This window comes from Anser brachyrhynchus (genome assembly GCF_964034855.1).
Source record: "Anser brachyrhynchus genome assembly, chromosome: 5".
Taxonomy (NCBI): Eukaryota; Metazoa; Chordata; class Aves; order Anseriformes; family Anatidae; genus Anser; species Anser brachyrhynchus.
Genome location: NC_137699.1, coordinates 16,334,035 through 16,346,839, shown reverse-complemented (window position 1 = coordinate 16,346,839; position 12,805 = coordinate 16,334,035). Strand labels below are relative to the sequence as shown.

At 40.4% G+C, this 12,805-nt stretch overlaps 1 protein-coding gene across 4 annotated transcripts in view; it reads left to right on the top strand.

Moving 5' to 3' along the window:
- The window catches only part of LOC308195880 (V(D)J recombination-activating protein 1), a 107,118-nt gene extending 96,028 nt beyond the window's left edge, over positions 1-11,090 (top strand). For 3 of the 4 annotated variants that reach the window (XM_080594051.1, XM_080594049.1, XM_080594050.1), the window contains one exon: positions 4,156-11,090. In XM_080594051.1, coding sequence (XP_080450177.1) covers positions 4,156-7,304 — 3,149 coding nt within the window. In that variant the 3' untranslated portion in view covers positions 7,305-11,090. Of the gene's footprint in view, positions 1-959; positions 1,256-4,155 lie in introns of those variants that run through there. The other variant, XM_080594052.1, reaches the window with a different exon arrangement.
- The last annotated feature ends 1,715 nt before the right edge of the window (positions 11,091-12,805 follow it).

Here is a 12,805-nt window from a genome sequence, read left to right as displayed (position 1 = left end):
GGGAACAACCTCTGGGATTTCTGTTCCACCTTGTCCTGACACACGCAGTTGTTTCTACTGCCACACTGGGACTTTGTGTGAGTCAGAATCTGAGCAAGGTTATCAGGGTTTGGCCCCAAACTTTGTTTTCTTTACCCTTACATCACTTGTTTCGGCATGAATCATTGCACTTGGTTACAGGAGGTGTTGGCCTCTCATGTGGCACAGCACAAGTGACTGACTGAGGTCTAACTACACTTCTCTAAGACTTGTCATCTTACAAGTCTTACAACCATCTTACAACCAGGAGCAATTGATGTTCTACAAGATCAAAGGTGATAATTGGGAGGGAATCCTCCCACCTTTTTTACCTGTAGCAAGTGTTGCTATTGCAAGCTCCTACTTCCGGAGTGTGCGTGTATGTTCACTTTTGGAAGGGCCTGGTGGATCATTAAAATCTGTTGCACAACGTTATGTGTGGAGACCAAAATCTTTCAGGGTGTTGTTGTGCGGCAGAATTGGTTTTCTTCTCACATGGAGATAGTTTCTGAGACAGTAGCTGTGTGGAAACTAAGCTGGTCTGCACCTGGTGTAGTATGTACAAGTCACTCAGAATATGTAACAATTTTTTACATTGGTGATTTGTTCCCCTGTCTGGGCTTTTCAAGATGTCGCCAGAGGGGTAATATCCCTGAAGGTGAGATAACTTGTATCAGCAGGAAGGACACCACTGTCTATTTACCCAAACCCCAGAAGCCTGGCTGACCTAGGAAGCAGGCTGCTAGCCTTCAGTGAGATAGCTTTGGTGTGTGACAGTAGTGTGACCAGACACCAGGGGCTCCTCTCTGATAGCTGACAGAGAAGAAACTAGCTCTGAAGCTAGAAAGAAGAAAGCTGAGTGCAAAACTTTGTGTTAACAAACAGCGCAGGTGCTCCTCAGAGAGGCTCTGCATACTTATCTCAGAGCCCAGGAGCCTCACACAAGAAGACCTTGTTTTTATGAATTTTGTGGTTAAGCCTCACAAATTGCCAGGTGCCACCTGGATTCGAGAGTTCTGTATTGTGTTTAGTTGAAGTAACCTGTGGTTAGCAGCAGGGTGGTACTGGGAGCTCGGAGGGACAGGGATAAGTGAGATAAACAGCGCTGCAGTGTCTTTAAAAAGCAGAGGGGCAAAGAAGGAGTGAGAGCACGCATGAGAGAGAGCACACAAGCTTGGCATTTGGAGCAAACTGAGCAGACATAGCCGCAGCTCTGCGCTCTGACAGTGAGCTAAAGGTAGGCTGGCAGTATTAATGACAGCAACCCAGGTGCTTGTAGGACATCCGAGTGTTGATTCATTTTTCCTGTTTTAATGTGCAGGTCAATGATTTTATTTTATATGTGCAGTGAGACTATTCATAAAGCAAGGTCTTCCTTGGCATGAGTAAAAGTATTATAATCTTGCTCTTCTTCAGAAGTGTATGAAATATTGTGAGCTGGGAAGGGATTTCTTTTCCCTTTTCAAGGTAAAAAGAGGTGATACTGAACACAGCTGTCAGAGTTGATTAAATAACCGTGGCTGGGGTTCATGGCTGGGGTTCACTCTGTAAGAATCTGAGTGGGATAAATAGCAAGGAGAAAGATTGTTTGCTGTGACCCTCAACTAGAATAACAGACCAAAGGCAAATCTTTCAGGAAATATTCCCAGCACTGGGAATATTTCTAGCTCTCCTGAGAGAGCTGCTGAAAACGCCACTGCCTGGGAGCCAGGCAATTCAAAGTGTTTGATGAGTAGCCTGTTGGCAGATATTATCTCCTGCAGAAGATGAAGGTCGGGTGACCTGAAAGGGCTTGTTGGTCATTCATTTGTTGTGGGGCATGTTCAATGAAGGCAAAACAAAAACAAAAAACAAAAAACCAACAACCAACCAACCAAAAAAAAAAAAAAAAACGAAAAAAAACCCCACACAACAAAACCCACAAGAAACTGTTTGAACTTTTCTTGAGCAGAAGTAAACCCTGTCAGATTCATTTGAGCTGGCGATTAATAACATTGGCCATGGGTTTGGAGGTCAGTACGGTACCACGGTGGTACTTAGTCAAAAGGCTAGATGAGGAGAGATAGTATTAAATATTTTGCTCTAAATGTATTCGGTGCTGGTTATTTCTTTACAATGAATTAGATATCACCCTGAGGAGGCATTGCTTGTGGTTTGAGACACTCTGAAGTTGCTGTGGGAGATGGTGAAACTGCACAAATTTGCGTAGGTGTTATGTGGCAGAAAGGGATCTGTGGCCAGCACAGGGCACCTAGCTCTGCAGGTAACAGAGCATACGTACTACCTGTAGGAGTGCAGGACTATTCAGGGGCAAGCAGGTTATTGCTCAGTGGATAGATTTTACCAAGTCTGCCACAGGACACAGCAAAGAAAGCAGGACAGTAGCAATGTTGTGAATGTATCTGGGCACAGCTGCGCCTCGCAGATCTGTGGGCAGCAGAGCACAAGCAAGCATGTTGCCAGGCTGCCTCGGTGACGGCAGCAGGGGATGCAGTGCAGACAGTGATGTTCAGCAGCACCGGCAGCTAGACGGAGCAATGCAGGCAGATGGGGACAGTGGTATGGGCAGCTTGTTCTCACTGGGATGAAATGAAGAGAAGCTGGGAAGGAAACAAACCTTACTTCTAGTCGCCAAGGCCTAATGAAAAATTTTGAACTTAAACACAGCTCTTAAGGAAAAAGCTGAGTAGACCGACTTGTCATTCTGTGTCTGGAACTTTATCAAAACATGCTGTCCTTTCCCAGCTGACTCTGAAAGGTTGTGCAGAAATGTTGCTTTATTGAAGGGTTATAAATGAAATAATCTCAGAAACACCCTGAGCATCATCACTTTAGACCATGGCTTGGATGTATTTCTTATGAAGGACACCTTCCGAATAGACACAGAACTGAGATTTCTAGCAAGTTAAGTGAATTGTTAAGTGGGGATATAATCAGTCAGAGAAACCAAAGCCATACCCATGTAATTTCTCATTCAACATATATGGTCTTAATGTTTAGTTTTTCTATTTTTTTTTCTCACACCAATCATATTAGGAAATATGATTTAATCTTCTCTATACTGTTTGTTCACCTTCAGCACTTCTCATAGTCAGGTAATGAAAAACAGGTTAGTCACTTTTGTGTTTGTTTCTACATGATTTTGTTTTCTAAGTCTGATGCAGTAGCACAAAGTTTCAGTGTTTGAAGTGAAAGTCTTGTATTTATTTTTATACAATACCATATTCCCATGGCAACCACATTGATATTACTTTTGGTTGCGTCTCTATGAAAGCTAAAATTGGGGTCAAATTTGAACAGACATTTACAGCTTTCCAGTACCAGTAATCCTTACAAACAGAGTTCTCAGCAGGGTACTTAAACAGATGACTAACTTGAAATGTATAAATATTCTCTCTAGAGCAAATATGCAGCCAGCATAAATTGCCATATCTCCTTTAGAATCCAGGGAACTATAGCGCTTTACATCGACAGAGGATACACTCCTACAGCTTTAATGGAGCCACTCACATTCAGCACGCACATACTAAAGTACCTTACAAAATTGAGGTCTGAATAAAGCCTGCATAGGGACTGAGTTGTGTGTGCTGCTCTGCCTGTGCAGAAGGGCATGCATTAGACGCTTCAGCTCAGAATCAAGGACTAAGAAGTGGTGTGAGAGCAGTGGTCTCGGTGACTTAAATAATATAGCATGAGACAGACAAAATTGTGTCTTGAATTGGCCACGCTGGTTCAGTTTCATGTGAAAAAGTCACCACACTTTCAGAATGTAATTCTGCTCTCTGATAGCTTTACTTATGGCAAGACCAGTCAGGTATAAGAAGAAAGAGGCAAATTGGGATATTAGTATATGATGTCTAATGGCTCGATGCAGTGTGCATTGGTGTTGTAATGGACTGTGGATGCCTCAGCATGAAAGACAAAACACAGTCAGGTACTTATCTGAGGTACTGAGTGGACATCCACATCTGGGCCCCTCAGTTCAGTAGGTGTCTTGGGTGAGAAGGTAACTTACCTTCAAAGCATTTCTCAGTTAAAGTGATTAGAGTTGTTCTATAAAAAAACGTGTGCTTGTGTACTGGCATTATTTCTCATTTTGCAGTATAAGCTAACTTACAGCTTTGTTCTCTTTCTCAGGTGATTTGGTTTCTGACACACCGGAGATGTCAATAGCATCACAAATGGACCTGCCTGAAGAGATTCAGCATCCTTATACAAAATTTTCTGAATGGAAATTCAAGCTGTTTAAAGTGAGACCATTTGAAAAAACATCTAATAACAGCCAGTGCATAAACAAGGATGAAGCAGAAGAGGTAGCTTCTACAGACAAAGACATGCTGCATAAAGATGAAGGAGTTCCAAGAGGAGAAAACTTAATTCTGACACAGACGGACTTAATGGGCAATAGGCAGGCACTTGGGAAAGATGCCAATGACATGAAAATACAAGACAACACAGATCATCAGAACAACCTGAAGCAACTTTGCCGCATCTGTGGAGTTTCATTTAAAACTGATTGTAACAAGAGAAGTCATCCAGTACATGGGCCAGTGGACGATGAAACTCTGTGTCTTCTGAGAAAGAAAGAGAAAACAGCAACCTCTTGGCCAGATCTTATCGCTAAGGTTTTTAAGATTGATGTGAGAGGGGATGTTGACACTATCCATCCCACTCGATTTTGTCACAACTGCTGGAGTATTATCCACAGGAAATTCAGTAACACTCCATGTGAAGTATATTTTCCTAGGAACAGCACGATGGAGTGGCAACCCCACTCTGCAAACTGTGATGTGTGCCGTGGTACCAGTCGGGGAGTCAAAAGAAAAAGCCAGCCAGCCACCGTACAACATGGCAAACGTGTGAAGACCATTGCAGAACGTGCTCGAGTTAACAGAGGCATAAAGAACCAAGTACAGATAAAGAACAAAAATGTAATGAAAGAGATCACCAATTGCAAGAATACACATCTCAGCACCAAGCTGCTTGCAGTTGATTACCCAGTAGATTTCATTAAATCCATTTCTTGCCAGATTTGTGAACATATTTTGGCAGATCCAGTGGAAACAACATGTAGACACTTGTTTTGCAGAACTTGCATCCTTAAATGCATCAAAGTTATGGGCAGCTATTGCCCCTCCTGCTGGTATCCTTGCTTCCCTACTGATCTGGTTACCCCAGTGAGATCGTTCCTGAACATCCTTGATAGCCTGAGTATAAGATGCCCTGTAAAGGAATGTGATGAAGAGATCTTGCATGGAAAATATGGCCAGCACCTCTCCAGCCACAAGGAGATGAAAGAGAGAGAGCTCTATAGCCACATAAATAAAGGTGGCCGACCGAGGCAGCATCTTCTGTCTTTGACCAGGAGAGCTCAGAAACATCGTCTGAGAGAACTGAAACGTCAAGTCAAGGCTTTTGCTGAGAAAGAAGAGGGTGGTGATATAAAGGCTGTATGCATGACTTTGTTCCTGCTAGCTTTAAGAGCAAAAAATGAACACAAACAAGCAGACGAATTGGAGGCTATAATGCAAGGGAGGGGATCTGGACTTCACCCTGCTGTCTGCCTGGCGATCCGAGTCAACACGTTTCTCAGCTGTAGCCAATATCACAAAATGTATAGAACTGTAAAAGCTGTCAGTGGGAGGCAGATTTTCCAGCCACTGCATGCTCTTCGCACTGCTGAGAAAGCTCTCTTACCAGGTTATCATCCATTCGAGTGGAAACCTCCCTTGAAAAGTGTCTCCACTAACACAGAAGTGGGAATTATAGACGGACTATCAGGATTGCCACTCTCAATTGATGACTACCCGGTAGACACAATTGCGAAGAGATTTCGATATGATACAGCCTTGGTTTCTGCCTTAAAGGACATGGAAGAAGAGATCTTGGAGGGCATGAAAGCAAAAAACCTGGATGACTACTTGAATGGTCCCTTCACTGTGGTAGTAAAAGAGTCCTGTGATGGAATGGGAGATGTCAGCGAGAAGCACGGAAATGGGCCTGCTGTCCCAGAGAAGGCCGTTCGCTTTTCTTTTACAGTTATGAACATTTCTATAGCCCATGGGAACGAAAGGATAAGGATCTTTGAAGAAGTAAAGCCCAATTCAGAGTTATGTTGCAAGCCCTTATGCCTTATGCTGGCTGACGAATCGGATCACGAAACTCTGACGGCGATCCTGAGCCCTCTCATAGCAGAAAGAGAGGCTATGAAGAACAGCGAACTGCTACTTGAAATGGGAGGCATCCTGAGAACATTCAAATTCATCTTTCGGGGTACAGGATATGATGAGAAACTTGTACGGGAAGTGGAAGGGCTGGAGGCCTCAGGTTCCACTTACATCTGTACCCTCTGTGACGCGACCCGCCTGGAGGCGTCCCAGAATTTGGTCTTCCACTCCATCACCAGGAGCCACGCTGAAAATCTGGAGAGATATGAAATATGGAGGTCCAACCCTTATCATGAATCTGTTGATGAGCTCCGTGACAGAGTGAAGGGTGTTTCAGCCAAACCTTTTATTGAGACTGTTCCCTCCATAGATGCGTTGCACTGTGACATTGGCAATGCAACGGAGTTCTACAGGATTTTCCAGATGGAGATCGGTGAAGTCTACAAGAATCCTGATGTATCTAAAGAGGAGAGGAAGAGATGGCAGTTGACTCTTGACAAACACCTCAGGAAGAAGATGAACTTAAAACCTATGATAAGGATGAGTGGAAACTTCGCGAGAAAGCTCATGTCCAAGGAGACGGTAGAGGCAGTATGTGAATTAATAAAGTGTGAGGAAAGGCATGAAGCCCTGAAAGAACTAATGGACCTTTATCTGAAAATGAAACCAGTGTGGCGATCTTCATGTCCTGCCAAGGAGTGCCCAGAATTGCTGTGCCAGTACAGCTACAATTCACAGCGTTTTGCTGAGCTCCTATCTACAAAGTTCAAGTACCGATATGAAGGCAAGATTACAAATTATTTCCACAAAACCCTTGCTCATGTTCCTGAAATCATTGAAAGAGATGGGTCCATTGGAGCCTGGGCAAGTGAAGGAAACGAGTCTGGAAACAAGCTGTTTAGGAGGTTCCGAAAAATGAATGCCAGGCAGTCCAAATTCTATGAAATGGAGGATGTCTTGAAGCATCACTGGCTATATACATCTAAGTACCTCCAGAAGTTCATGAATGCTCATAAAACATTAAGAAGCCAGGGCTTCACCATTGATCCAGAGGATAGTTTAGGTGATTCCTTGCCGCTGGAGGTCTCTTTGGAAAGCAATGATTCAGAGGAACTCTAAACGTAAAGTGTGCTTGGTGTTGGGTTTGTGATGGTGTCTTCCTGTGAGGAGACAGCTTCCTTCTCAGGCCTGTAGAGGTACAGGGAAGCGTGAAACTATCATCTTTATACTCTATATAAAGGTGCTGAGTGGAGTTTAATAAAATACCATGTCTGTTGGGAGCTTCCAAAAGAGGCAATGCAGTGGTGCATTTACCAGTTATTATGTGAGCGGGAAGTGGAAACAAATTGCAAAGAAGCATCTCCAGTTTATTTTGGTCTCAGCGTTGTTTATACACGAGAAACCCAAAGTAAACGAGGTTTTATAGAGAGCAGTACTTTAGAATGAATATGATTCTGGAGAGTTATGACACTTGCTGAAGAAGTGAGCATGGCTATTTGTTCTGTTTGCATTTTTTAAACTATTTTGCTATTTACTTTTCAAGAGGGTTTGATTATTTTATTGATGGTTATTTGGCTTTTATAAGTCAAGTTCTGGCAGTGAGACAGTTGGGTAATTGTTCTGGGATAAAGTTCAGGTATTTTTATATGATATATTGACTAAAGATGCAAACTGATTTCAAACATTTAAAAATATTATTTAACATGTAGATTGTAGTACTGCTTAGGAGCAGGTGGTGGTATTGGCAAGGTAATTTACTATATGAAGATATAGGAAGGTAACTATAATATTTTAAAGATATTTTTATCATAGTCCATTTACTCTAAAACGCAAACCAGTTCTTGTGCTCCTAAATCAGCATTTGCAGTGTCTTGTGCTTATCTCACTATTCAAAATACACTCAAGCTCTGCTGTGCAGCTTGTTGCTTGATATGCATTTTAGATTTCGATGGTAACCTCGGTATATAGTATAATTTGTATCAGTGTAATTTTAATGGGTGGATTCCTGGCCTTACTGAAGTCACCAGTAAATCGTCATGAATCCCCACAGTTTCACCAGGTGACTACAAGTCACAGCAGAGTGGTTTCTCAGGGGATGGGCATTAACTTGATTAGGTACGTGTCAGTGTTCTTATTTTCTGTATTAGAATAGTTCACTGACCTCTTGCGATATGCTCTAACAGTATGCCATGCTGAGCTTTTTCATATCTGGGATATATCACTTACAGTCTCATTTTCTAGATATATAAAATGGGAATGACATTTATTAACCTCAAGGATAGTTTGCATAAAGGCGTAGTGAGAAAACAATGAGCTGCCTTGAAATTACTGCGTAGTGTATTTTACATCATTACAACAATGTTTAGTTAGCATTCCTCTACTTATCTTATACTATATTAAGAGTACCATTATGTTGGTGGTATTTGCCTTTCTGAAGTGTCATTGCTACGTGACTGAAGGCTGCTTAGATCAGATGAGATTGCACTGGTAATCCTTGTGGATAATGTAGTTTTTCATTAGCAGCCATGGGTAAAAGGGTTTCAAAATTAACTCGTATAAGCTTTGAGATTTGGAACCTAGATTATTTCTGGACCTATCACCTCTGCAAAGGAACAGGTCTAGACCTTCATTCAGCAAAGTGTTCAAGTGCAAGCTTAAATTCAAGTGTGTGAGTTGACCGTTGAATGCAAGCATGCTTACATCTTAAAAATATTTTTAAATATTAAAATTATATGAATTTCATTTAATGATATGGCCAAGAAATATACTCAGAAGTATCTGAGATACCTCTAAATCACCTAGCCTTTCTGAAACAAGAATAAATGCATGAACAATCAAAGCAGAGATCTAAAAGAACCTGCTTTTTGTTTTTATTTTGATGTGGCAGGAGCTGGTTTGTGAGTGTGGAGATACAACAGATTTAAAGAATGGATGGTCTGAGGTTCGGGTAGTAGTATCTTGCTCATGTTATTTAATACATCTTTGAAGGTCTGGTATTTACTGTTTATGGACTATGAAAATGTAGGATTAAGTGTTAGTAACTAGTACAAATATTAATAACATTCTGATTATGCCTTTCTTTTGATTTTATTATTTTAAATCCTAATTTTTAAAATATTTTGTAATTTAGGATTTAGTTTTTATATGTTGTCTTTAAACATAGTTTAATATTATGTCAAAAATTTGGGCTGGAAATAATGCCTTTTGCTTAAAATATTTTCTTGTCTAAGCAGTCATAAGAACTGCAGTCTTTTGTATGGTTTACCATATACATCTGCACTTACTGAGTGTTCATTTCGAGATTAAATTATTTCTTTCAATTCTTTGAATAAAACAAGTATTTCCCATAGAGCATAACTGCCAGGTTTACATAAGTATCGTTTTTTACCAATAAATGCAGACAACAAGTACTGCTGTTTCCCATGGAGTAAAAATATCAGGTATGTGATAAAGAACATCTTTTAGATGTAAATGCAGACAAAATTTGTATTTTTTTCATCTACTATGTTTCATTATGCAAATACTTGCACGCTTCTTCTATTTTTTTCTTTTTTTTCCCTTGTGTGCCCATTTGGGGCAACTGTATCACCTTAAGTTTTATCCTTGCCTCTACACGAATAACCTACAGCCTGGTTTAACGGTAGTGACTCAGCTCATGGTGGCTTTCACCCCCTTTAAATGGTTTATATATTCATGCTGCCTTTGCACAGGAGTGAACTTCACCCACAAGAAATCCTGACCTGTTCCTTGCATTGCATATGTGCCACTGGAGAGACAGGCCAGACTTTGGTCATTTTGCACATGTAATTTCAATGACTTTGCTGACATTTTCAAATTCCGAATTCACTTTTACAAGCTGCTTATACAAGAGCAAGCGATTCGTCTCACTACCTTCAAAAGGGTTGAGTAAGTGTTATCCATATATGTATGATTTCTCAAGACCAGCCTTAGATCCTGGCTGAACTCAACAGGCTGAACTGCGCATGGTCTGGGCCATGGGCATTCAGGGACATGCAAAATTATTCTTTTGTGAGATTTTATTGAGCCATCAAGACACATTTCACATTCCACCAAGTATGGTAAGAACAGTTGACACAGACAACTATTACTATTCTTTTTCCTTTTCTTTAGACTTGAATCTAGTTTAATCTTTTCTTCTTTTTGCCATTGTTGACGTTTCCTGTAAATCAGGAGACTCTCTTTGAGAGTTTTGAACTCATTAAAACAAACAGCACTGAAAGAGTAGGTACCTGCAAGTGAAGCTTTGTAAACAGGAATAAAATAACAATGCTGCTTGCACACTGGCATGCATCTGAAGGCAAACAAATTTTGACTGCAGACAGGTGCATCATTTGTTTACTCAGGCTATTGTTAAGCATTTTGGTTTTGAAGAGGCTTTAGAAAAGTGGAGACACTTTTATTCATGGCACTCTCTCAAACCTTCACATTTTCTTTTTTAATGCTAATACTTGGTACAAATCCTTCAGTAATTACTTCATGGTGAATGCTTTTCTTATTTTGAAATTGTATTGACTGCATTTTTTTATACAATGACATTATGTATCTTGTTTTGTTTGGTTTTATTCAAGGGCTCCATATCGTGAATTGCTTTGTTATGAAACGATGTGAACTATGTTGGAAGCCATGATTCTGGTTTCATGTATTTTTTCCTCACTGGACTAATTCTATTGACTTTAAGCAAATCAACGTTGACTTCTAGTCAGGTAGTTCGGACACAAATTCTGGATATTTACAGCGTCCTAATTTCTGACTGCGCTGAGTTCTGTGTGATGTCTCACAGCATGGCTTCTTTTGCTTTTTCTTATTGTACTGCAGTTACTTTATTCATAAAATCTGTTTAAAATAAAGGCCTTGCAAATATTGAAGTTTCTGGATTTTGATTTCTTATCAGTTTTTCACCTGTGCACATAATTCCATGGTAACAGTCTCGCTTTTCATTCAAATTGTGGATGCTTTTCATATTTGGACAGTTCTAATACTCAGAGACTACAGCTAGGATCTCAGTCCTGTTCCAAAGTCACCAAGTTAACATAAATGAAGATGGCTCTGTGCATCTCAATAGTCCTTTTAGCACCTTTCTTCACACGCAGCTGTTTGAGAGAAAAATAAAACCAGTTTCATTTAGTCTGTAAATTACTTCTGCTTCATTTACAAATGCCACCCCAGTGTTTGTTTAAAACCAGCCTTGCACTGTTACATCCATACTGCTACATTAAGCTTCTTTACTGGCTTCTATGCATCCTTCACATCCAATTTTGGGTCCCTGACATAGACTTAGCTGCAAAAATTAGTTTCAATCTACCTTTTAGTTCGTGATTTTTAGTTCCCCTTTACTCCAGTTAGGAAAATCTTTCTTACTTCCCCTGCAATGATATCTCAGGGTCAAAAAACATACATAAACCAACTAGTCTGGATGGAATTAATGATAAGCAAATTGAGCATTTACATTATTAGCTACCTGATTTCCTGCTGCAATCAGGTAATTAGACATCTAATTCCTAGACTTTATATAACCGACTTAGTTCTTTAAGCTGACCATGAATAACATTTGCTGGATGGAAAAAATTGGAAACCATAAAAAAACAAACAAACCCAATCCCCAGAGAGCTTCCTGGTAAATTAGGATGATTTAATTCCTTTATTCCTAAATCCATAATAACTGACTGAACTTTACTTTCCATGTATTCTCATTAGAACCAGAATCAGATGAAGAATGATGAGGCCTAACATCGTTCTTCTTCAGAGCACAGCTTCAGATGACTGAATATGGCACGATTTTCAGAGCTTACCAGCTGCAACTCCTGAGTGTGGCAGCTTCTCTACCTTCTGCATCAAGCTTAATATTCTCCGTAGTCCAAAAAGACACAACAGAAACGATTTAATCAGCACTTTTTCTAGCAGCACCAGGAGAGAGGCCAAGAGGTGAAATTGCTGTATTTTCAGTGCCCGGCTCTTCCTGTGAAGATGAGCCAGTGGACAAGGGAATAGAAGTATAGCTACCAACTGAAGGTGGCCCTGCACACGTGGTAGTGGCCAGTGTTCTCTTCTTCCTATGTACATGTATGTTCTGTGAAACCTGAAGGTTTATAACATGATTATCTTGCTTTTTGTTAAAGAAAAGACGGGCTTTGGTGTCACAATTTTCAAATGCCAAATACAGATACCAAACTGGAGTTTGATTTTCAGGAGCTGTTGCTCAATATATTCTCAGAAGTTTAGTTTTGTTTGAAATGGGACAGGGTAGGAATAAAATGTGAAGGGAGCTATAGTCACCTATCATTAAAAACAGAAGCAAGTCCTGTCTGCACTGCACCAAATCTACCAGGAAATATTTTTACAGATTGTTTCAATCTGAATTCAACCTTTTCCTGTGGGCTTCCAGTAGCGTTATTTCCACTTCTTTCAGTGGTCTATTGGTGCAATGAGTCACTCCAAACTATGACACATGCTTTAGTGCTACCACTAAAGTTTGTTCCGTGCCTTTCCTGTAGATTAATCAGGTGCTTTGGAGTCCAAGTACTTTTCACAAGCAGTAAAACCCATATATTATTCTCTTAAAAGCTGATAATAACAACATAGTGTTACTAAAATGTGACTGG